The 25063-nt window shown below is 38.5% G+C and overlaps 1 protein-coding gene across 2 annotated transcripts in view; it reads left to right on the top strand.

The window, feature by feature from the left end:
- Positions 1–25063, top strand: part of CPNE4 (copine 4) — a 229223-nt gene that overhangs the window by 118407 nt on the left and 85753 nt on the right. For both annotated transcript variants that reach the window (XM_030943422.1, XM_030943421.1), the window contains 4 exons: positions 12962–13033; positions 16532–16606; positions 21872–21955; positions 23323–23412. In XM_030943422.1, coding sequence (XP_030799282.1) covers positions 12962–13033; positions 16532–16606; positions 21872–21955; positions 23323–23412 — 321 coding nt within the window. The remainder of the gene's footprint in view (positions 1–12961; positions 13034–16531; positions 16607–21871; positions 21956–23322; positions 23413–25063) is intronic.

Raw genomic sequence — 25063 nt, 5'->3', positions numbered from 1 at the left:
TACTTAACTTTTTTGATTACTAAATTTAAGGGTGATGAGTCCTACCCACAAGATCAATATCTAGATGTCATCATAGCCAACTCTGTGGTGAATTCCCATACAACAGTATGACTGGTGGCACACTGCAGTGTTCCAGGCATAACTATTTATTTCAGACTGCCAAATTTTTTGTCATGCAGGGTTTCATAGCACAGATTCCTGCTCTGTCCATAATGGCAATGCCAGATCTCACTAAGCTGAGTGTAAATGTGTTCTCCATGCTCTGTGCCAAGAGCAGGAAGTGCTTTTGTTCAGATTTTCCTTTGCAGTGCTTCCACATAAGTTTGTATTATGAACAGTGTGTCATGGAAAATGCTGCAAAGCTTTGGTTCCCTGTTTTCTCACCTTTTGTTGCTCCTCACTCAGCCCCACCACACAGGAATCACTTTGTTTTTCTTCCCATAGCTATTAGACCAAACATGCTGGATGAGGAAAAGTCCTCTCAGCAAGAGAAATAATATGAAATGTATGCATTTACTAAATTGGAAGCTCAAAATAAAGATGTTGGTATTTAGGATATTTACAGTGCGCTGTTCCTTTTGACAGAATTCTTGTGGTCCTGATCAAAGAAAATAAGCTATCCTATAACACCAAGGGGAATGGGAAACAAAGCAAAATGTTATTGTAATGTTCTTCTTGCTTAATTAGCTTGAAAAAGAAGGGGGAAAAAATGTCACTGCTGCTGCCTGTAGCATAAATGTCTTTATAATGATTTGATGGCTATAAATAGCACACAACTGGGTTGTTTGCAGCGTAATTTCAATGGTAACCAAGAAAAAAGAACAGTGTGAATTCTGTTCACAGTAATGCAGCTTGGAGGACTCTGATCTCATATTTAGTCTTTTTTTTTGGTGGTGTTCCTTCCTCCCTCTTTTCTAATTTTTTGCCTTTATAGAATTTAAAACTGATTTAGGAAATTCCAGAATAGTAGCACTGGAATTGTCATCCAAGTCAAGCCTTTATGAAGACTCGAAAGTTGACAGTCCTGCAGCACAGGCTATACACATGGAGCTTACACTCTTGTTTAGCTGTATGGTGTAATTACAGCATTCTTTTAATGCTGATAGTGGACCCATGGCTTTTCTTGAGACAATTTTGACATTAATTTGTTGTCTACATCATTTTAATGCCTGAATAAAAAAGAATTTTGTGTGAGAGTGTGTGTCTGCCTCCCAGCTCACTTTCCCAGTGTAAGTAGGTCTTACTGAGACATCCAGGAAGGCTGTAGATTTTTAGGCATAGTCTGAAAGACTGATGCCCTTCCCACCCCCCCACAGAAGTGACAACTACTATTGCTCTTTTCTAGGTAGCAGTTGATGTCTAGGATGTCTAAGAGATTCAGTGCTACCTGTACCTGTTTGTAGATCATCACTTAGATGTGTGGCAAACCTGCATGTTTATCCAAATAACGTAATTCTTCTATCAAAATCAAAATTAGTATGAATAATAAATAATGCTGGGAAAGACAATAGCATGTTATACAGTAAGCTCACAGAGAGGAGTGAATTTTAGCTTTATACTGATCTCAGTCTTACATGTAGCCTACCCAATAGGTACGGGTTTGTCACAAATTTGGGGTCCTGGTTGCAAATGATGAAAAAATGCATTCCTTTGGAAGGTTTCAATAATCTCCTTCCAAATGCTCTAATAAGTTTGTGTTCCATGAGAGTGATGAAGGCAGTGACTTGTAGGCTGTTAGATTTGAGCCATATACTGGAAAATCCTACTGGATTTTCTGCAAGATTTGTTTGTACTGCTCTTGCCAGGACAAGTCAATTCTGTGCCTCTACTGGTAAAATACTGTGGTTAGCAACATCCTGGCATGCAGTCAGTCATACCTGGATGTGAGGAGCAGATTCATCAACAGGCATTTCTTATGCCACAACATTTTAACATGGTAGAACAAATGGTTGTGGGTAGATTCCTGATGAGTGTAGTTACATAAATGTCAACATGCTAAATAGAAACATTTCCTCAAAGTGATTTGTTTTGTCCATCACGCTCCAAAGTTTCCCTTCAAGACAAAACAATAGCAGAGTATTTCTTGAAGGGTTTGACAGGGGCAGGCTTGGTGTGAGGTGTTTAGGAGGGATTTTTTGGGTGTGCTTTTAAGAACTAAAAGTCTGTTCCTTGTACTGAGGAAAGCTCTTTCTACATTCCAGTTTCCCAGCTTCTTGAGTGTCCTGGTAATGTGCAGATTGCCAGAGTATTAACCAGTATGTTCTCTACAGTCAGAATGATAAACAGATCAAACAAACCCTAAAATATTAGAGAAGGCAGGAAAGTTGAAAGTGCAAACAAATTTATCTCAGTTAGCAGCATAGTCTTAAAATATGGTCTGCAATGCAATTGCACATAGTTTATAAAACAGAGTTTTTCAAGAAACTTCACATCAAGAGAATGTACCATACTCCAAGCAGTTAAGTTGTTTGTGTTGTACTGTTTAAAGTGACATTGTTAAATGGTAGGTTAAGGTGCATAACTAAAAACTATAATTTTTTTAAAAAACATTATTATTTAAAATTTTTCATTTAATTTCAAATTAAATGCATAAATCTAATATCTAATAATACCAGGGCTTAACAATTAAGTTTTACAATCATATGGGAGCTATTTAATCAAGGAAACTGTACCATGTTTTGCTTGTAACCTCACAAAGATTATTCTTAATTGGGAGCATATTTGGGAAATTAGATTCGTAGAATCCCAGCAGTGTGTGGTTGGAAGGGTCCTTAAAGACCATCTAATTCCAACTCTGATGCCATGGGCAGGGACACCTTCTACTAGACCAGGTTGATCCAAGTCTCATCCAGCCTGGCATTGAACACTTCCAGCAACCTCTGGGCAACCTGTTTAGCCTCACTACCCTCACAGTGAAAATATTTCCTAATATCTAGTCTAAATCTACCCTCTTTCAGTTTAAAGACATCAGCCCTTCTTCTGTCACTCCATGCCCTTGTAGATAGTCCCTCTGCAGCTCTCTTGTAGCCCCGTTTAGGTACAGGAAGGTGCTGTAGGCTCTCCCCAGAACCTTTTCTTCTCCAGGCTGAACAACCCCAACTGTCTCAGCCTGTCTCCACAAGGAGAGATGTTCCACCCCTCTGACCCCCTCTTCATGGCCCTCCTCTGGAGACCCAAAACTGGATGCTTTGCTCTGGGTGGTGTCTCTGGAGCAAATCCTTACTGGGGTTTACTTGAATTACCACACAGGGAAATGGCATAGACATTTGGGAGTGTGTGCTCTTCATATCATAAAGTAATTTAAGTGAGGAGGGATTCCTGGGGTCTCCAGTTCAATCTGCTGCTCAAAACAGATTAGAGCAGATTGCTCAGGGGCTTCTGCAGTCCAGTCTTGAATGTCTCCAAGGATGGAGTTATCACAGCATCTCTGGGCTTTGTCCCACTGTTTGGCACCTTCACAGCAGTGATGGCTTCCTGTGCGTAAGCAGAGAAATAGTGAACCCTCACTGCTATATGCAGTTACTTTTAGTAGCCTTCAAGTGGCAAAAGAAAGCCTGAATTTGCAAGGTAAAAATAACCAGAGCAGGTATGGCTTAGTTTTAGCTGGTCCTGCTTAGAGAGGAAGGCAGAAATATCAGCCTTCTTGAGCTGCTGCTGTAAATGACAGCTCTCATTGTTTGGAGCGGGAGTGTTGGGGTAGAGCAATGGTTTGGCATTGTGCTTTCTGCTTCAGCAGAAATGCTGGGATGCTCCATCAGGCTGTGCATCTGCCCACAAATCTTCTAACTCATTGATTCACTCTAAATAGTTGCTGTTCTTTGCATAGGCACTGGCAAGCAGAGGCACCCATCCACAGCTTTGTAGTGATAAGCACTGAAATCACAACCCGTAATATTTTAATTGCCATCTTGGGCCACCAGTCTATAAAGGTGGCCTCTTGCTTTCTTACAGGTGCTTTAGATGCTGTGAATCAGTTCATACCTTGTCATGGTTTTACAGATGTCTGTAACTTTGAAGAGTAGATTCTTCCTTCCTTCCTCTTTAATTTTCTCTTTCCATTCCCTGTGCCTAGGTAAAGTGGTGAGGCACTCCTCTCACCCAAACTAATAATTTCCAACTCAATCCTCACCTAGTACCTGAGGGTTTTGTACTTCTGTTGCTTTTGGTTGCTCACAAAATCTGTAATTGTTTCGAGTGTCAGGAGATAGATAGATTTTTGTTTAAGGGGTCAGAGTTTTATGTACGTGAAAAAAAGCAATGGGGAAAAAATATTAGATTGAAAAGGACAGTCAGAAATTTAACAGTGTGATTTTCATAGTTTTCAAGTGGGATAGTGTGGTGGTTTTACCTTGGCTGGGGTGCATGGTATGGAATTTGGTTTTTTTGGGTGAGCTGGCCTCCCAGGATCTTGCCCACCCTCAGATCCTTGACTGGGGGGGGGGATGTTGAGAGACAGCACTGATGCTGTGCCTGCCCTGCTCAGCAGTCACCCTGGTGTGTTTTCCACCTTTCTGGGTACCAATGCACAGCACTGACCTGTGAGGGCTGCTGTTGAGAATGAACCTAATACAGACAGCAAAACCCCAAATCCAGGTCCTATTCTGTTTATTTGTTAGTGCCTTCAAATGTCATGAGCTTCTAAAGCTCTCTTATTGGAATAATTCAGATTTATATTCCATAAATTTTGTAGAACATTGAAATTGCATCATATAGTTCAGTAAGGGCTCAAACTTTCTCATAACCAAAGTTAATTTCTGAACCACACAGTAATTATCAGGGGAGTGGCCTAGAAAGACTTCTTTTTTCTGAAGTTTCACCCAGAAATTTTAGTCTTTTCTTTAAGAGCTCACAGCAACTATTTCAATGAATAACCATTTTCTGATGAAAACTAAAAAATCATTGCCAAGAGAGTCTCAATTACTGCTCAGCTATGCATGCAACGTCATTAAATTATGGGAACCAGTGAAATTTTGATTTCTTAAATGCTGCAAACCACCTCAGCTCTGTGTGTTGGGTTATTCTCTGTGACATATTTTAAGGGAATAGCCTTTGTGGCTTTAATTCCATTACTTCCTGTGGCTGGTCTTTGCTATTTTCAAATTTGGGATTTTATCCCTTGTTTAGTTTCTTTCAATTTTTAGAACTGTTAAAATACCGTTACTCCCTTATTTGCTCAACTAGTAGCAGAAGAAAGCTGCAGAGATGGAAATCTTTTCGTGTCAAGAACATTTTCAAGGATTATTCTGAGACTTAATATTACCCATACACACATTTGTGTACAAATTGGATTGAAAATCTTCCTTCTCAGTAATGAATATAATTGTTTCTCGTGTGTTTTTCATAATATATGCCATTAGCAGATTATGCACTTGAAAAAGCTGACTGATTATTAGTTCAATTTCAGCCATTACAAATCCCCTTGCTCTTGAATTAGGGAAAGGCTAAAAGAGTCATGATTGTGCCTGAATTAATTAAACTGAAACAGTTTGCATGAGAATATTTGTTTAATAGACTGTTGACTGCTTCTGTGCTGCAAAAGACATATGACCAGCTTTTTTCAAGGTGTTTGAATTCCTAAATCTCATTAGATGTCTGTGGGCCTCCTCAGGTATCTAGGTACCTTTAAATACTTGGCCTTTGATCTCCTCCAAATGAAGTTGCTCAATTCATTAGTGGGATGAATAATGTACTTTATTAGATGTGAATGTCATTTTCTACCAGCACTGACTCAGAGCAGAAGCAAATAATGAATGCAACACCCTCCCTAACTTTGCCTAACCCTTTCAGAACCTCTGTTATCCCCAGGAAACTCTTGGTTTACCATTGCAGCATGATCTGTGAAGCTGTAAGATTTTCTAGATTAATCTTGGCATAGTTAATAGAATTTCTTATACAGTTTGTACTGCTTTGTTTTCACATGCTTTATCTTTTTGTATGAATTACTGTAGCAGTCATTAGAAGAGTAATTTAAATTTAGTTTGCTATTATAATGAGATATTATTGTGACTAATTCTAAAAGGGCTGCTACTCTACACACTAATTAAATTCAAAGACCTTTTAAGCTATTGATAAGGTATTTCCTGTAATAACATTATGCCTCTTGTGATAGGCATATCTCTTTTTCTGTGTTCTGTTTTGATTGACTATTTTCAGGTACAGATCTTTAACAAAGACAGGGAGAGGTATAATTCAGCTGTAAATAGACTCTGAGCTGAACAATACTGTAGCAAACAAAAGAAATCTTGAAGAGTGATGAGCATGGTACAGGAAGAATCATATGTACAGAGAGGATGATTATAGCACTGAAACTGGCTCTACGAAGGAACAAGAATTCTGTGAGCAGTTAGACAGAATGAAACTTTCTTCTCTGTGGACCTATACATCTGAACTGATCACTTGAAGGGATTTCTTGGTATCTGTGACCCATTCCCCAAAACTTTTTTTCCATGAGAGTGGAATACAGTCTCTGACATTCACATAACGTCTGGTCTCTCTTCATGTTGAAATGTAGCATGCTTGGTGCATCTGCAATTGTGTGTCACTGTTCATGAAAGCTATTTGGTGGGTTCAAAAACAGCTGGGGGATAGATGGCAAGATAAATACGAGCACATTAGAGTTGTATAAACCTTGCTTTGTCACAAGCCAGCCTGAAGAGGAATGTGTGAAGAAGGAGAGAGTTTTTACACTGTGAGGCAGAGATACTTCTGCTGCTTGTGCTTGAAATTGGTCATTCAGTATTCACCTATACAAGTGAAATGTCATTAAGGTCTGACATTGTATTTAGGGGTGCTTAGAGGCTTACAGTATCTGACTTGCATGGACTAATATTTTAATTTACAAGCTTCAGAATATATTTTACAAGTGTTAAATCTTCAATTGTTTGTCTAGCCACTTTGGTTGCATCACTCCACTTACAGCTGTATCATGAAAGTATTGCTGTCTTTCATTTAGGAGACTTTTTAGCAGTGGAAAAGGTGCTTTAAAGGTTGTACTTTTATACTAGAAGAAAGAGCTTAAGAGAGCGTGTAGCATAACTGGCAAATACTTTTGATATGGATGTCCCACAGGATCCTTCTTTTGCTGTGCATTGAGGACTAAAAGGATTTTGTGAATACAGTCAAGTTAGTTTGATTGTATGTGTTAAAATCCCCACTCAAACTTGCCAAGATAACAGTTGCTAGTTTTAATAGTTACCTATTAAACTGTTATTGTCTCAACCTGTGAGTTTTTATCACTTTTAGTCTTCGGAATTTCCCTTGTATCTCACTGGGGTGGGGTAAAGCAGTGACTGTGTGGGGCTTGGCTGCTGGCTGGGGTTAAGCCGCAACACAAGGGTTGGTGCAAGACTTGAGATGTGTTTTTGAAAGAGTATAATTGCTGCTTTTCATTCCTTGATATATCAACATGGTTCTAGCAGATGCTGGAAACATGCTCTATTTGTACCACTGCTGTTTGGTGGGAAATTGCTTCTCCAGGCTTGAAGTGTGTTTACCACCAAGGGCTCTGCACTTAAATATATTTCATCATGAAGATTCAGTCTGTGAAAAAGACATTTGGATAAAGGGAAAAATGCTACTAAACTGTGACTAGGTGCTCTTTGCGGTCCTGAAAAGAGTCAGGTTGCCTAGAAGAAAGTTGAGTAACTATGAAAGTGCATGTAGCAGAAATAACACATCTGGGAGAAGAATTAACACAGAGGTGCTAGGAAATAAAAGTTATTTCTCTGGCTATCCTTGCTAGCAAGGAAGAGATACAAAGACTTCTTCAAGTTGTGTACTGTTGTGATTGAGGGAAATTTGTGCTTAATCTCTCTGTGTAAATAACCAAATTTGGGGTTCCTGTAAGAAAGTCCAATGTGCAGAAGAGGACAGTCCAAATAAAGAATTTGAGACACTTGACCTCAGGCTCAGGGTGGCACCTTGCAAAGCTGAATCAATGCTGTTGAAATAACTTGGTTAAAAAGCCATATTGAAAACTTGGTGTTGGCTCTATTTATGAGCATTGGGAATTCTGCATGATATTACTGAAAGTTATCCCTATTTTTTGGTTAAAAAAGGACCACCTAGAGAAAGACATTTTAAAAGTTTCTTAAACAAGCCAGGTAAAACAAGTCATTATATTTCACAGCTCATCTTACACAGTGCTGATTAGTCACGACTCAGGCACAGGAGAGAGGAAACCTTCATCAGAGTCCTTGTCTCTGAGTGATTGCTGAGCAATGCTCGGTACACAGCTGGTGTCAGCGCCTTGGTGCTTTTATCTAGAGTCTTGCATCTGTTCATACTTTTAAAATAATGAAGAAAAAAAAAGTGCAAGGCCTCTTTTAGCTATTTTTAATTGGAAATATGATTAAATGGAGATGTAAGTTCAGATTTCTCTACAATATTGAGCATCTGTCCTTAACCTGTAAGGGTTTGTATGTAATAAGGAAAATTAAGATCATCTTCAAGGGAATTTCTCACTTCCACTACCACAGGGCTGACATCCCTTATCACTTCAGACCAGAAATCTAGCTGAGATGATGTTCTGTTGAGATGACTGCATGTCTGATAAATAGGAATAACTTCATGCTCATATGCTCCCTCTCAGAAACAGAGCAGTGGCTTTTACATCTTTTTTACCACCTCATGCAAACATATTAGTATGATGTTTTTATTGGACATGCAGTGCTCTTAGGCCACAACTGGGTCATACAAACATAGTTTGTATGTAGCTGAAAATGAACTTGACTTCACTTCTCTAAGTCTCACCTTTTATATCTCTGAGGTGTGGCCCTTGTACGAGCCCCCCACACTGAGCACTAAAAATGATTGTTGTTGTTTAACCCTAGCTGGCAACTGAAGCACTATACAGCTGCCTGCTTACACCCCCTTTGCCCTGTGCCTGCCACAGTGGAGAGCAGAATCAGAAAGAAAAGGTTAACTTCATGTCTTGAGATAAAAAACATTTTATAATTACAACAAAATAAAATTTTATTATTATTATAACAACAGCTGTAGTGAAAATGAGAGAGAAAGAATAAAATAAAACCCAAGAGAAAGAAGTGATGCATAGTACAATCACTTTCCACCTGCTGACTGATGCCAGCCCATCCCTTAGCAGCAGTTAGCAGCTCTCAGCCAACTCTCCCCAGTTTTTATACTGAGCATGGCAGTCTATGGTATGAAACAACTTTTTGGCTAGTTCAGGTCAGCCACCCTGGCTATCTTCCCTGCTGGCTTTTTGTGCACTTGCTCTCTGGAAGAGCGTGGGAAACTGAAAATCCTTGATATGGAGTAAGCATTACTTAGCAACAACCACAACATCAGTGTGTTAACATTATTCTCATACTAAATCTGAAAGACAGCACTGTACCAGATACTAAGAAAATTAACTCTACTCCAAAATGAACAAGGACTGTTTTCTACATCCATTTGCTGACTGGTAGGTCATGTTTCTAATAAAATGTTGTGAAAATACATGTTCTCGAATTGCAATGAGGTTTTCTAGGGCTGAACTGCATTCTATTATTTGTGTTCTAGAAGGAAGAGAGATATTTACTTTCTGCACTTCTTCACATCAGTTTTGGAAAAACCTTTTTTTTTTTCTCTGAAACAGAAGTTTTAAATTGCAAGGTTTTGAAGCCGGAGTCAAGCCAAAGACTCCTAACAAATGAAAGACCTGTAGTCAATTACCTTCTTGTAAGACATTTTGCCAGCTCAGCTGCCTCTGTAACTCTGAACTAAGACTAATGCTTGCTAGTTCCTGAAGTTATCATTGTTTAGGACTTGCTGTCTGAAAATCAGGTCAGCAAATGCTTTCCTAATAATGTTCAGAAGATTTGCATTGAGACATTAACAAAAATATGATAGGTAATTGATGGCTGGTTCCATAGAAGTGGTTCTTTAAACCAGTGAGACCAATTTTGTACAGTGCATGAACAAAAGAGTCAAATTACTGCTATGGAAAACAGACTCCTTTATGGTTATTGCAATTGCAATTGCAATTTGAAGCAACAATGTTGGCACATTGTTGCCAGATGGAGGATTGGTTTTAGTGGCCACTTAATTAACAACTGGTAAACACTTGCACCCAAATACACATATTTACATATGCAGAGTGCTTACTGTGTCAGAACGATGCTTCTGGCTTAGAGAGTGAGTGTCATTAATGCAGCCTACTAATGAGCACGTCAGAATAAATTATCCTTTCTGGAACTTTGAGCTGTCTATCTGCCACCTGCACAGGAGCTCCTGAGCTGTGCAATGCCTTATGAAAGCTGTGACCCTTCAGAAAGCAGCAAAGGGAGCTGGAAAAGTTTGGGTAGCTCAGGGGGAAAGTCCTGCTGTTTCTAAAGAGGCTACTCTAGGACAGGTTCCCACCCAAGTTCTATCTCATATTATGGCTATGTATATGTAAGAAGTCTGAAGAGGTTTCTTAGCTTAAAGTATTTTACAAAGTTGCCTGAGCATCTTTGGCCGTGGAGATAAATGGGCTCTACTTCTCAGCTGCCATAATTCATTGTCTGGCTGGTACAGATCCCATAGTTTAATTATATATTAAGAATAATCTGTCATATTTCTGTATTACCTTCTATCTGAGAATCTCAAACAAGATTTTTTGAATTGCAATGATTTGTACTTGAACCTATTTAGCTGGCAAGAAGATAAATGTAGGGATGACTTAAAAGATCACCACAAACAGTATTTCCAAGATTCTAGGGAAGAAAAAGAGCTGCTAGTAATATTGTCATCTTACTTGTAGTCCTGTTTGTTGTTGCCACTGACCAACACTAGAGCTGAAATCCAAAAGTTAGTTTGGAAAATTGAGTGAGATGTTGGCAACAGACAGCATTATGGAAGGCAGTCCAAAAAGGACTGCTAAATTATTCATTTAAGTAATAGCCAGCTGCAAAACTGCAGCTGGGAATCTGAAATGGTCTTATTATGAACATTAGTTAACAGCATCATGGTGTTCTTAAAATAAGGCAAATGTAATTCTGGAGTGTATCAGCCTTGCAATGAGAAGCTCTTCTTGCTTCTCATGGGAAGGACCAGGGTTATTATGCCCAATTTTGAGCATTATTTTAAGAGTATTTATGAGCCAGCCCATGAAGGCTCATCAGAGAGTAGAGAGAATGGTTTGAGAGCTAGGAATTTTTGTCAAGAAGGAAAGATAGGACAAACTCAGGCCATGTAGTAAAGAAGACTGTAGGGAGTTGGTAATAGTCTTCAGATACAAGGATTGCCTGAAAAAGGGAAAAGGATTGTTTTACCTATTCATGGTGCATTCGATAGAAATAATGGACTTAAACTGCAGAGAATTGGATTAGCTGTTAAGAAAATATATTTACATAAGGATAATAAATACAATAAATTTCCAGAGGAGAGTGTTTCCCTTTAAGTTCCTTAAGAATTAGACATACTCTTGTCAGGTATAGCTGCAATAGGAACAAGAAGCTGGTCAGAGTGATTCCAGATGTGCTGTTCTGTCATTTGGTAGTTTTCCTGTCTCACATTTAAAGCCTGTTTAAAACTTGTTTCTGTCTTGCTGCTTCTATTACAACTGTAGCTGAGGATAATCGGAGGTGCAGCTTTTGATTTTCTGTTCAATTCAGCAAATTGATGGGCAGGACAAACGTGTTTCCGCCTGCTGATGTTAGGCTAAAATGTGCATCCTACTCACTCCTGTCTCACAGGACATTTTTTGGCTGGCTGCAACTTTGCATTACTCAGAGCATTTCAGCTCTGGCCATTTCCTACTGTTGTGGTTTATTGCTGAAGTTTGTATGATGCCCAGGACTCTCATGAAGAGTCTGGAACTCTCCTTTTCACTTGGTGACTGCCTCTCTTTTGCAATTAATATTTTGGCATATTTGCCAAAGATGTCTATTTGTGGATCATTTAGATCAGCTGTTCGGATGAAGTTATCCAAGTACTGTTGGATGTGGGAAGGTGGGAAGGACTGCTTCTAGGATAAAAAGCCACATTCAAGGCATTAAGGTTTTGCTCAGGACGCAATCTTTTGCTCAGTATCTGCACAGCACAACTGTACCACAGTTTTTCCAGATTACAAATAATACTGTGACTTCTAAGGAGTGTTTTGAATTACCTTTACATCTGTCTACATTTTGAAGTTTCCACTTAATAAATAAATAAAACTATATAGCATTAACTTTACTGGTGACTAATACACTGGAAGATCACTGTAGCTTAGCAGTTCTGCATTATTGTAAGGTTTCTTCCTTTTCTAATACTTTTACTGGTCTGGTTTTAAATGTTTCAAAATTGTAAGGGAATGCTTGTTGTTATTGATATGGCAAATAAAATATTTTGTCATTGTCACTCTGATGCCATTTATTTGTAGTATATTTACAATTTGGTTAATGACCAAGTTCACTTATAATGCTGAGTTCTAGGGGAGGTTGGGAATGTGGTAAGCAAAGGAGACAATTTTGGAACTGAAATGTGGGACAGCTTGCTTGCTTCCGCCCTGAATTTAGAGTTGCTGACATGTTGAGAGAAAATTAATTCCTTCTCCTTGTAAATGGACTTCAGTTTCCAATAAAAATTAATGAGTTGAGTTTTGGAGGTATCTCTGACAGATATGCTGTTTACAGCTCCCTTCTTACTGTCTTTTAAGTCCAGTTAAACCTTACTTCTGTCCCCTGTGACCATCACTGCAATACTTGAGGAAAATCTGTGTGTTTCTCACTATTCTGTTCAATGCAGTGAATTGTGTTCTCCCCATTCTTCTTGACCCCAAATGCTTTTTTGTCCTTCCATTGCATCCTGTGCAGGGTTCCTGGGGACCTTTCTTGTTGGTTGTGGTCTTACTGTGTTAAGTCTGATCTTGGATTGAGAAAGTACCCTGATGCAAAAGGAAAAAAGAAAAAGAAAGCAACATAAAACTGAAATCACAATAAACCATGCATTTACTACAGATTCTAATTATTTTCCCTTTGTTTCTGTTTTCCTGCAGATTGTTTCTCAGAGGAAGCTCTCCAAGTCCTTACTCAAACATGGCAACACAGCAGGAAAGTCATCTATAACAGTAAGTCAGTCTTAAACATGCTTTTGTTTTCCTGTTATTTGGAAATATCTAAAGTGACTAATTCTCTCTAAAAGCATCCTGCTAAGCCACCAGAACAACCCTTGATTGAGAAATGTATCTAAATTGTTTATTTGACAATTTGCACTGTTTCTGACAAATGCTTCTTTTAAGGAAATGGCAACAAATAATGTATGATTTGTAAAAAAGACATAATACTTACTATTAACTACTGTTAGGGCACTTGGATGACAGCAAGTAACTTCTGCTGCTTGAATACTTTTAGTTGAATGACTAGAACCTTCAGAAATTAATTTGTACCTGCTTTGACACATAAAGGAACCTCATCTTTCTTTTCCCTTGGTCTTCTTCCAGTTTCTCAGGAAAAAAAAAAAAGTTTTATGGGATTAGTTTTAGATGTGTTGTGATGCAACTAAGGACTGGATCTTGAAATTTGAAAATCAGTGTATTACCTCTCTTTCATCTTTCTCTGTGCTGGCTTGCTTGGGAGATCAATCTTGTCTGCATTGAACCTGGCATGCTTGTGACTTTTGCAGATCTGCATTAAGGCTGGAATAAAATACTCTGCTTTGGGGGTATCTTCTCTGTTGCCTCATGAGATTCAGAAGGATTTTTTTCCTTAATGTGTGATATGCCAGATGGTTTTCTTCTAGTTTGATTGTTTGGATTTTTTCTTCTGCCTTCAGCTGCAAAAGGGACAGCAGACTCTGAGGCAGTTTCTTGAGTGCCCAGGGAGATTGATTTCTTAGATGTCTTCCTTTGTGCTTGGCTAGGAACTGATTTGCTTTGATGCATACAGTAAACTTGGTTTTGGTCTGGGGTTGGAAAGGAGTTCCCCGCTCATCTGGCTCAATAGAACCAGGAGAGAGTTTTGTTCCCTAAATAACTTCATATGGTTTGCCTGCTGGGATGATCTGGGCATACTTCATACTTAGCCCATCCCTGTGGTGTTCTGGACCTCCCTTCTGTTCTTTGAGGAGCACAAAGTAGTTTAGTCTTGTGAAAACACAAATGCTGTAGTACAACTAAAATTATTAGGCTTGTTAGGAGGGTGTTCTGGCAAAAATTAAATCACTGTGATCAACAGAAGATGAGAGAAAATTAGTTAATAGTCCCTGCTGGCCTCACACTGGATGATAACCATGAAATATGGACCTTATTTACATGCTTTGGCTTCTGTCCAGCAGTTCTAAAGAGCATGTTGACTTGAATGGGAGAAAACTGAACCCAGACTAAAAAATACTGTGTGGAAAGTTTTTTGTCTCAACAGAATAATTAAAAACTGATTAATGATCATTATTTCTGGACCTGGGGGCATACCAGGTGTCTGTCAAGCATGGAAGTTAGAAATACTATTTCCTAACTTGTTCAGTGTAGTGAATTATGAGTTTTTCACAGTATTTTGAAAGTTCCTATCTTAGCAAGTTTTGCTGGAATTTTATTAACCTTTTGATTGTGTAATGTCTCATCCACACAATCTTATAATATGGCTGTGGGAAGCAAACAGAACATTGTTCTGCTTCTCCAGCTGGAAGTCTGTAAACCTTTACAAGAGCAGGTTCATTATTTTCAGTTAAAAATACTTTATGAAATTTAGTGTGCAACTCCCAGGGCACTGTTGGTCACACACAGCTTAACCAGATCTTGTAAGCCATCAAACTACATGGAAGAGAAATGTGTCAGACTCCATGGGTCAAATCTCATCAGCAAGCTGATGTTTGCCTGGAGGATGTGACACACCACATATGTGCCTGTGTGATGGCACTTGAACGCCCAGTTAAGCATCTCTGCCCCTGTCTGGCTGCATCTGAGTATTTTGTTTGGAGAAACACCAAAGCTCATTGCTGGGAGGTGTCACAGCCAGAATAGTCTCAACTCAAGGAATTTTACTTAATTTAATGAATTGCCAATCAAAGTAAACTTTTAACTACTGAGAAACAGATAGGACCAGGAAAAAAAAAAAAAACTCCTAGGGAAAATATTTTTCCTGCCCCTCTCCTGTACTCAACTACACTTCTGACACCTCTCCTGCCTCCTTCATAGTCTTCACTCCCTTTGCCTTCATTTCATGTTGTGCTCAGTCCCTTTGATGAGGTGTTGTGTGACACAGGTCAGGATCAGAAAGTAGTGATTTATTTTTTTTTTTTTTGCTGCTCTTTGGGGTTTTTTTCTCTCATTATCTTAGTTCTGCTCTGGACTTACACACACCCTTCAGGGCCATCTCTGCTCCAGGATGGGTCTTATCTGTGGGTGTACACAGAGGTGCCTCCTCCAGCATGGAGCACCTCCTTCAGAGAGTGAATCTCCAGCTGTGTCCCCACAGCATGGCCTTCTCCATGCCTCCTTCTGGATCATCTTTAGGATGGTGTTGCAGGCCTCCTACCTCTCCTTCCTTCGTGTCTCTTGCCTCTGGCAGCTGCTGCCCTTTCTGATATAGGCTCACAAGATGCATATGGCACCCCATATGCACCTCTGATGGGTTGATGTTTTGGAGTGCAGTCAGTAGCTGCTGCCAAACCAGTTTGGCAAATTTTTGGGTTTTCCCAGCAGCTCCTCAACGACTTCAAGTGGTGGAGACAGCCAGATCCTGTCTGGGAAGCTGCCATGGCTGCCATGTGTGTGGTCATGAGCATGAAACACCTAGGAAATAGGTTATTTTGGGAGATTTCATCCATGGGGAGAACATTTACAACGAGGAAAAAGTTTTAAAGCTGTCAAATACAATATAATGTGGTTTGTTTCAAAGAATATTTTTCAGTGAAATATGCCAGGTTTGGTTAGTGCCTTTTGTCCCATGAGGTATTTTAATGACTTACTCAGGAAACTGGTTTACTTGGTTCTGTTGGGTTTTTTTATGACGTTGCACAGCACGGTGACTGGCATCATTACTGATATAGCTTACACCATCTGAAAGAATCACACTACATTATTTTAGGATTACTTGCTTCTGACTCTGTCCACAGTAAATTGTTTTGCCAATGTGGCTATTGCAGAAAAGCTATATCAGTAGAGCTATCTTGCTGTAAATGTGCCTTTCATGGCAGCTAATGCCAGGTGACTTCACTCCTTTTTTCATTTATCTTGCCAAATTATGCTGATGTGGCATAAAAATAATTGGGCTTTAGACCCAAGTAATACAACTCTTGTAGAGCATTTTTGTCCCCTTGGACACTTGGAGATTGTGGAATTCTCTGTTTTCCACTCTGAGGAAGAGCACTTGGTCAGAGGAAAGGGATCCCTGGTGGATGTGGGTGTCTGTCCATTGAAAGGTGATTGGCAAGGCATAGTTGCATGGTACAAAGTGATTCAGGTTTGTGGGCTGACCCAGGTGATGTCCTTCCTGACGGCAAAGAGAAACACATTAACTTGTTCCACACTTCAGTTTCCTAAATGGGGTCTGCAGTCTTCACACACTGAAAAATGGCATAGTTCTCCCCTCCCATTACACCATGCACAGCTCAAATGTAGCTTTCCATTTAGGTGATCGCTGAGGAATTGTCTGGCAATGATGACTACGTTGAACTTTCATTCAGTGCACGGAAATTGGATGACAAGGTAAGCTGCTCGATATTAACCTTTCTGAAAGATATAAGAATGCCTGCAAATATAATTTGATGAGATCTTCCATGACAGATATTTTTTTTACCTTGTGTTATTAAACACATCAGGGTTTTCAGATGGATGTTCACAATGAGGCTTTCCTCGGGTTGCAAGTAATTAAAAAAAAAAACCTCAAGGAAATCTAATTAAAATCAAGACAAGTTAATTACACTACAACCAAGACAATTTAATTATGTAAAATGCCACAGATCAGCAGTGTTTAGAGAAATGAACTTTCTGTGAGTAGTCAATGATGTTATCATTGAAGTTTCCTAAAATACAGCTAGAAAACTTCATAACAGCTCAGTCATGATACATGTTTTGTTCAACAAAAAGTATATCAAATGTGAGAAAAAGACTTGCATATTAAAAACTTTTTCCCTCTCTAGGAAGAAAGCTTTCCACTGACTCAAATACTACTCAACATTATAAGGAATACCTCTTTCTGAAATTACCTGTTATTGTTTAGCAATTTACATATAATAAGCATCTCAACTCACAACGCAAGAAAACCTGATGTCTGCTTGTACCAGTCTCTGTCATTTCAGTGTAATAGCAAGCATAGAATACTCTGAGGTTTATAGCCCTTCTTATATAAGAAGGTGCTTCTAATTAGAAGCAAATGACAGAAACTATAACAAGGTTTAGGATGGTGATGCCCCGAGTGTGTTCTTGTAAACATCTGATGTGAGTGTAGCTTAAAATCAAATCAGTGAGACTACTTTTGGATACATATACATCAGGTTTGCAAAATCAGGTTGTAACTTATGAAAAATATTTTCACTTGAAACTACCAGAAAATCTCAGGCAAGCAGAAAGTACACTGAAAGATGAATAGTACTGGCACATAACTTCAAAGTAAACTTTATAAAATTTATAAAATTTTACTGTGCTTAGGATCATTACCATCATAAATGATCAGGACCTGAATTTGCATCTCATCTGAAAGATAAATTACTTTCCTCTTTCAGAGTTGCTGGAGTCTGAGTGGTTTTGAGTTGCATAATTTATTTAGGTGTCAAAATGTAAATTTAACAGCCTTTCTTTAAATAGATATCTTTAGAGGTGATTCCCAAACTTGTACACAAGTTTCTTCCCATTCCACATGCTGTCACATCTAGGAAAAAGGAAAGGACATAAGCAACGGAATAGGACTCCACTTAGTTATGGCTTTCCACAAATGCAAAATGTGATTTGCTTTAAATATTATGATTCTTCTAGGTCTTGTTGGTATAAATTAAAAGGATACCCCAGAGTGCAATTCTAAGCCAGGTCAGTGTTGTCTGAGCAACAGTTTTAGACAGTGATGGAAACACTTTATGGGGATAAGGTGAGAAGGATCAGTCTGAAATACTGCAACAGTGTTGTCATTCTTGCCATTTTAGCATGTCTAGTCAAGGTGGGCTTCATCTAATAAAGAATTCTTGGATGATGCAGTGTGCAAGTCAAGCAGTGACTCATCATGTCTTATCTGAATCCAAACTCCTGTCTTCAACTGATGAAAATCTCTGGAAATCTATTGCATTGAAGGAAGTCTTTCAATTTCCTCCAGTTAAAGATGTAGTTCAATACTTGGCTGAAACTTGATTTACTTCCTCTATAAGAAAAGTGTTCAGCTTATAATGAACTTTGACATCATTAGATGCAAGGCACTATTGGTAATTATTTTTATTAAGATTTGAAATTACTTAAATTTCACAGTTCAGCCATTGGTGAAAAAGAATGAGTGCTCTGATGTCACAGAAAGGGAAATAAACATCAAAGAATTGAGAAGAGCCAATTTTGTAAAATCCTAGGCATGGTTTTGCATGCCTCTCCCCACTCAAAGAAGTGAACACCTGAGTACAGATGTAACATCAGAGAAACAAACTGAGGGTTGAAACTGGCTTTGGAGTCTCCTGAAAAACAGAGGAAGCCTCTGTATGTATTTCCTACACTAAGGAAAAATACTTGAACAACGCATTTTTGGAAAATTAAACAGAATTTGTTGATAAGATTTAACAGGGAGGATATGTTTGTTGCATGCTTTTACTCTCCTGACGTAAAACTGCAAGAATTTCAGAGAAGCTACAGAACAAAGCCTAATATTTTTTCCTACTGGAGTAGCTGAAGCATTCAGTGAAAAATTATTGGAAAATTATGGATATGAAAGTTTCCTTTAGTTAACTGACTTTAGCAGAAATAACAGTTATATTTTTTTATTACAGTGCTTATTTGGAAGGTATAACTGCTTTTTCATGTTTTATTGGAGCCCTGTCAGCTCAAATGGCACATCTTTGTTTCAAGAGATCCACTGAGAACACTTCACTGTGGAACAATAACTTTTGGAAAGGTTTTATTGCATTAATAGCTGTGTCACAATTACTATAACAAGCAGCTACATTTTTTATGATAGCTATAATAAATTATGAGCACTGAGGCAGGCAAACTGCTTCTCCTGTTCTGAGAGAAGCAGTTACCATTCTTTGGGAAAAATTATCCAGCAAATATCTGCAAAATATGAGCTAATATTGCTTTTTTATATAGTTCATTGGTATTAAAATACTACCAAAAAAAACCTCATCAAATGCCCCATTGCATAGTATTCAAAATTTTAATCTTTTGGCTGCTTCACCCTTTTTTAAGGGACCTTTGACTTGATCCCCAATCCTGAATTTTAAAAATTGTTGGGGTCTGAAAATGAATCTACTAAAAAATGTGTCAAACTAGGAGCTTAGAAAGAGACATATCTAAATTTTTTAAGTCTAGGCCATGTACTTTTGTTATTACTGTATAACTGCTGCACATACTGAAAGAACAATGTGCATTATACCATCAGCAAATGTATTATATTAATTATTTAAATATTATTAAAATAGCACCATATATTGCAGCTATTCTTCTTTCAGAGGATATTCTTGGGGGATAATGCAAAGCTATTAATTTCAGCATAACAACCAAAAAAAGTTAATTGTGAAAGCAAATGTTTCTTTAGCCTATCATTTCTACTTAGTGCAAAGCATTTCCAAGACAGAAGGATTTTTTTGTTCGTACCTCAATTCTGATAGTAATTAGGCCTTGTTTTTGTGTTGGAAGGGGAGTAATATCAACAACCATCCAGCATTAAAATCTTTCCTTTTATGTGGTATTATCTTGGTAGTTAAAACCAGAAATTATTTCCTTTGTGCTGATGTGCTGTTGTACCTTTATGATACTCAGCTAGGAACGATACTGTATATTGAGCCTTAAATGAAATCTTGCCATCCTTTCTGAATTCTTTTGCACACCAGGGTGCATTCTTTGGATGTATCATTTTGAGGTACTTTCTTTCAAATAACTTATCAATTTGTGTTTGGTAAACAAACTCTGAACATTAAGCTTTTACCCAGCTTCAATCAGAGTGCTTATGCGTGAGAAGAGGCAGCTCAATCTTTTTTAACCCTATGCACCCTGGATTTTCATGTCACCATGATTAAACCATCACCCTCTCTCTCTGCTTGTTCTCTGTGCTATACACTGGTAATCTGGCAGAATTTGATTACCAAAACCCCCCATATCCTAGAAGTTTCAAATTTTGAGTGGTGTCCAGATACTAAATCTACATCAGGGCCTTGAGGCAAACCCTAGAATTATTTAGTTGAATTTTGCACTGGTTTTACAGAGTTTGACATAAAATGTCCTGTTTACCATGTAGCTGGAACAAATAACCAAGCATACAGCTTTGTTATTCCATGCTCCCCATGAAGGGATTTGACAAATAAATCTTCATATGCTTTTCATCAGCTGTTAAACAGGCCACTAAGTTTTCTCTAGAAAGTGAAGAAGCAGATCAATGACAAAACAAAAACAGCACTCTCAACACAAAATTATGCCATTTTTAGAGGATGACAAGACTTTCAGTTCCTTGAGCCTTGGTCAAGGCTTTGTGGTCCTTAGGGACTTATTCTCTTCTTCAGGAATTCAAATTCAAGTGTCCCTTTTCAAAGCCCTGAATTCTTTGTTTGTTTTGAACTTGTGAAATTGTAAAAATGCCCTAAGAATAAATTTTACCAAGCCCAGACTTTGGCTAGCATCTTATCCAAAGTTGTATCGAAACCAATGGCCTTGCAGCTAATCAAAAATAGGTATAGTGGACATTTGGTGAGGAGAAATTAGTAGAATTATATCTATTAGAGTAATTTTTACACTATCATAGAAACCCTTGGATACTGAACAGACTTTTTCACTTCCCCAAATTGACATGGGGTCTGTGGTTTTGGATATGTCCTATACAGAAGAATAATATTCATATGCACTAAGTTAATCATGTGGTTCTTTTGAAGAAGAAAATTAAGAAGGGACTTGAAACTATAGGAAATTGACTTAGTGCTTTTAAACCCTACTTCTTCAGCATAGCACAGTTAGAAATGTGAAGGTTTCTTCCTCCTGGGTTAGCAGCCAGTTACTCTTCTTCCCCTGAGCCAGCATGTCCAGAATAAATGAGATGTTGAAACAAATGACCCTGTGACCAAACTGAAGCAGCACTATGAAAAGCAGCTTAATTTAGGTTTCTGTAAGAAAGTTCAGCGTTGTTAGCTGGATACAAGACTAGGAGAGAGTGTTCTGCAGTGTGTGAATGTGAACCTCGGTGTCTGTCACAGATTTGCCTAGAGATATCAAGTTATTTCTTGCATTACACTGCTCTGTTTGTCATCTTAGCATGGGCCATGTTACCATGCCCTGAAGAGGGCTTGCTTCTCTAACCACCTCTAATCCATTGTGACAGGACTTGTGTTAGTTGGTAGCAGCACAATGTCTTGGCCAATTAATTTCTGTTTTGAGAGGGTAGGTGAGCAGTGTGAAATTCAACCCCAGTGTGGAATATGCTTCAAAGTGCAATGCATTAGAAAAGTAGTGTCAAAAGATCAAACAGATGTGGAGACAAAAACAAGGTAGGTGGATGACAGAGCTAATGCTCAGGAAACTGGGCTGGGTGTAAGAAGGCAAGAGGTTGTAAAATGACATTTTTCAGTTTTGCATGCCATGATTAAATAGTCAAACTGAGAACAACAACAGTACCACAGGAATCCTTGTGAGACAAGGACAAGAATGAAGTATTGCTGAGTAACACCAAGAGGTCTCACTAAAACTACTCTGGCTCTTCCTTTTCATTAGCAGTCAGGGAAGAGCCCAGTGCATTGTGTCTGAAAAGCTCAAATAAATAGAAGCCTCAAGAGTAACTTGTCATGTACTTTATTATAGGATTTTTTCAGCAAATCTGATCCTTTTCTGGAGATTTTTCGGGTGAACGATGATGCAACCCAACAACTTGTTCACAGGACTGAGGTAAGGAATAGAGTTGAATCCACTTTCTGAGGACACAGAGGCATAGCTTATGCTTCCCATGTCACAAAGGGAAGTGGTTTTAAATGTGGATGTGCAAACACACGCTTAAAAACACTTCCTGTGGCTGCATTTCTCTTCACAGAGAAAAGCAAGGTACAACTTCCCAAGGATTTTCTGGGAATCGCAGCAAGGAACCTCAGAGAAAGAAAAAAAAATTCTTATCTCATTTGCTGCTCCTGTGTTGTGCCAAAGTAGAATGCAATATGGAGATTGTTTACCCAAAGTGATGGTGTTTTGTTTCCTTGGCCTATCAGGGCCAAGCACATGTGCATTCTGTCTGTCAGCAGACAGTCATGAGATTCTGGCCAGTTCAGTTGAATTGAGTTGGGTGCTTGTGCAGATTCAGTTTAGATGTAATGTAATATAGTGTAACATAGTATAGAATAATATAGTATAATAAAGTAAATAATTTGCCTTCTGATATAATGGAGTCAGATGCATCATTCCTCCCAGATGTCAGGCAAAAATATCACCAATACACTTCCTAGTGTTACACTCTGGGGTCATTAACTAATGGGTATCAGATCTTGACTTATGCACCTTATAGTATAGGAAAATGAAGCCAAAGGTCCAAAAGTAATTAAACTGGCAGATACTTTGTTGAAAGTTCAGGAAATATAAATACTAGATTTAGCCAAAACCAGGCTACAGACTGTATCATATTTTCCCATTAATACTATGTTGCTTCTTCCCCACATCCTCTCAGGGTTTGTAATCTGGGTGCTTTACATTTGTTTATTATCAACCAGTGACATTACTGCTCCATGGTAATGACTGGCACTGTCTTAAAAAACAGCATTTAGGTTTATAGGATGGAGCTGTGGCAGGTGTTAGGGGTTATAAATCTGTTATGGATTCGACAGAGAGGGGTTATAAACCTGTTGTGGAGTCCACAGAATTTTTCTAGCAAGGCAAACAGTGTGCCTGTAAATTGATGCTGCCCATCCCCATTGCCCAGTCCTACATGTCTTCCATTGCTTCCAGTTCAATTCTGCACCCTTTCCCTTGTCAGTTATCTCCCACAGAGGTGTGCCAGTGCTGGAGCAATGTCTGTAGCATCCTCTGTGGGTATGTATGGGTCCACTTCCCACTCCTGCTCCTTTTGGGGGCTGTGCAGAGGAAGAGTTTGGAAACTGCCAGTTGCTCAAGGGCTCATACCTCATTGGATGTAGTTCTGAAAACTCCAGCTGAGCTCTGCTTTCTTCTCTTGCTGGTGAATGTACTGTATTGAGAATTGTGGCTCTTGTTAGCATTCTGCTGAGAGATGTGGAAATGTTAAGGGTTCTCTTTCTTCTTTTCTCTTACAGGTTGTGATGAATAACTTAAATCCAGCATGGAAGACCTTTAAAGTGTCTGTAAATTCTCTGTGCAGTGGAGACCAGGATCGCAGGCTAAAGGTCAGAAGTAATTCCTACTTTTTTAATAGTTTTACTCATAGAAAACAAAAGTTGGTCTCTCTTTTTCAAGTGTAGATTGCTATTCTGCACTTCCCTCTTCTTTGATGGAAAAGATGATCACACAACTGCATTATGATTACCATAATCAAATTAAGGATGCAGAGAAGTGGTAATCCACTGTAATCAGTAGATTATGCTCTATATGTCTTACAGTAACCTCAAAAAATATGGAGCTGTTTTTCCCAATCAGTTGGATAATTTAAATCCAGCATCATTTAACTGGTGAAAGTATACTCAGGGGAAGAGGCAGCCCCTACCACAATTTTAACTACTATTTCCTCACTTCTATATCTGGAGGCCTTCTGTATAAGAAACACTGAAATAGGAGATTTTTTATTATACTAGAAGAATAGGATGGCCACAAAAAGACATATGCCATAGTAATGAAAGTGTTTCTAGTCGGCAGAAAGACAGATAATTGGGACCCTGGAGCTTTGTGTAGAAAAAATAATCTTCTTTTGGCTAATTTGGCTTAAATCAAGTCTTTATCCAATTGTTTTTATCTTCTGACCACGTTTAAGGCTAATACTAAATTTAAAAACAACAAACAAAGAGCACTGGTGCACAGTATCTATTCAGACTTTTAGACCTCATGGAAAGATACTGAACCCAAAAGTATGACTATTTTTTTCTTACTATATCAAATTACTTATTAGAATTTTATTTTGTCCTTGCAAACATTTCTTCTTTCATCATTATAGCTGCAAAACCCTGGAGAACAGATCTTGTCATTTTTCAGTCCTAACTTACTGCAGGATGTATCGTGCTGATGGAAAAAATAAAATTATGGTGAGGATATGTTACAGTGCACATCTTCACTGTAACTTTTTTACCCTTTCCACAGCTGTGTAGAAAGGGTATAAAAGCAGTCTTATGAATGCTTGGATTCACAAAATTAGCCCTGATATTATGGAATAACATAAAAATTTGAGTCAAGAGATGAATCAGATTTCTGCTACTAAAATGAAAAGCAGAATTTGCACAGCACTGCCTTCATCACATTGTGTACATGTGGTCTTTAAATCACTTAGGTGAGAAAACCTAGGAAGAGAAGCAAACAAAATATGAAGTCTAGGATGTGAGAACAAGTGGCAAGTCCATAAGGGTAGAGAAATGATATTTCACAGGGAGAAAAATGCTCTTATCTCTGAAATCGAGGTGAGAAGGTATAAGAAAGCCTCAGATGTCAGTGTGGGCAGAAGAAGATGAGTCTGGGAATAAAGGTGATCTTTTGAGCTATGAGCAGAGACAGTAGTCAAAATTGTTTGCAGACAAGCTGCCAAAAGACAGGCTGAAAAGGGAGAAGTGAAGAGGAATAAGAGTCGTCCCTTAGGACTGCCTGTAGAGAAGATGCGGGGAAAGTCAGTGAAAGAATGGCTGAAGAAGAAAACCAGAGCAAGACAGGTCTCGTGAAACTACTGGGAATTTTCAAGACAGTCTTTTTTTCCCTCTTTTTGGGAGAACTTTTCATTATTTTCTTTTGTGTATGCAAATGTTTGCAGCCCCGCTTTAGATATCTGAGTATTTGCCTGAGGCTACAGTTCAGCCATTTGCAGAAAAGCTAAAAGTACTAAGATGTGCATCAGATCAT

This window comes from Camarhynchus parvulus, chromosome 2, assembly GCF_901933205.1.
Source record: "Camarhynchus parvulus chromosome 2, STF_HiC, whole genome shotgun sequence".
NCBI lineage: Eukaryota > Metazoa > Chordata > Aves > Passeriformes > Thraupidae > Camarhynchus > Camarhynchus parvulus.
The sequence above is the reverse complement of the archived record's forward strand: the minus strand, read 5'-3'. Positions and strand labels throughout refer to the sequence as shown.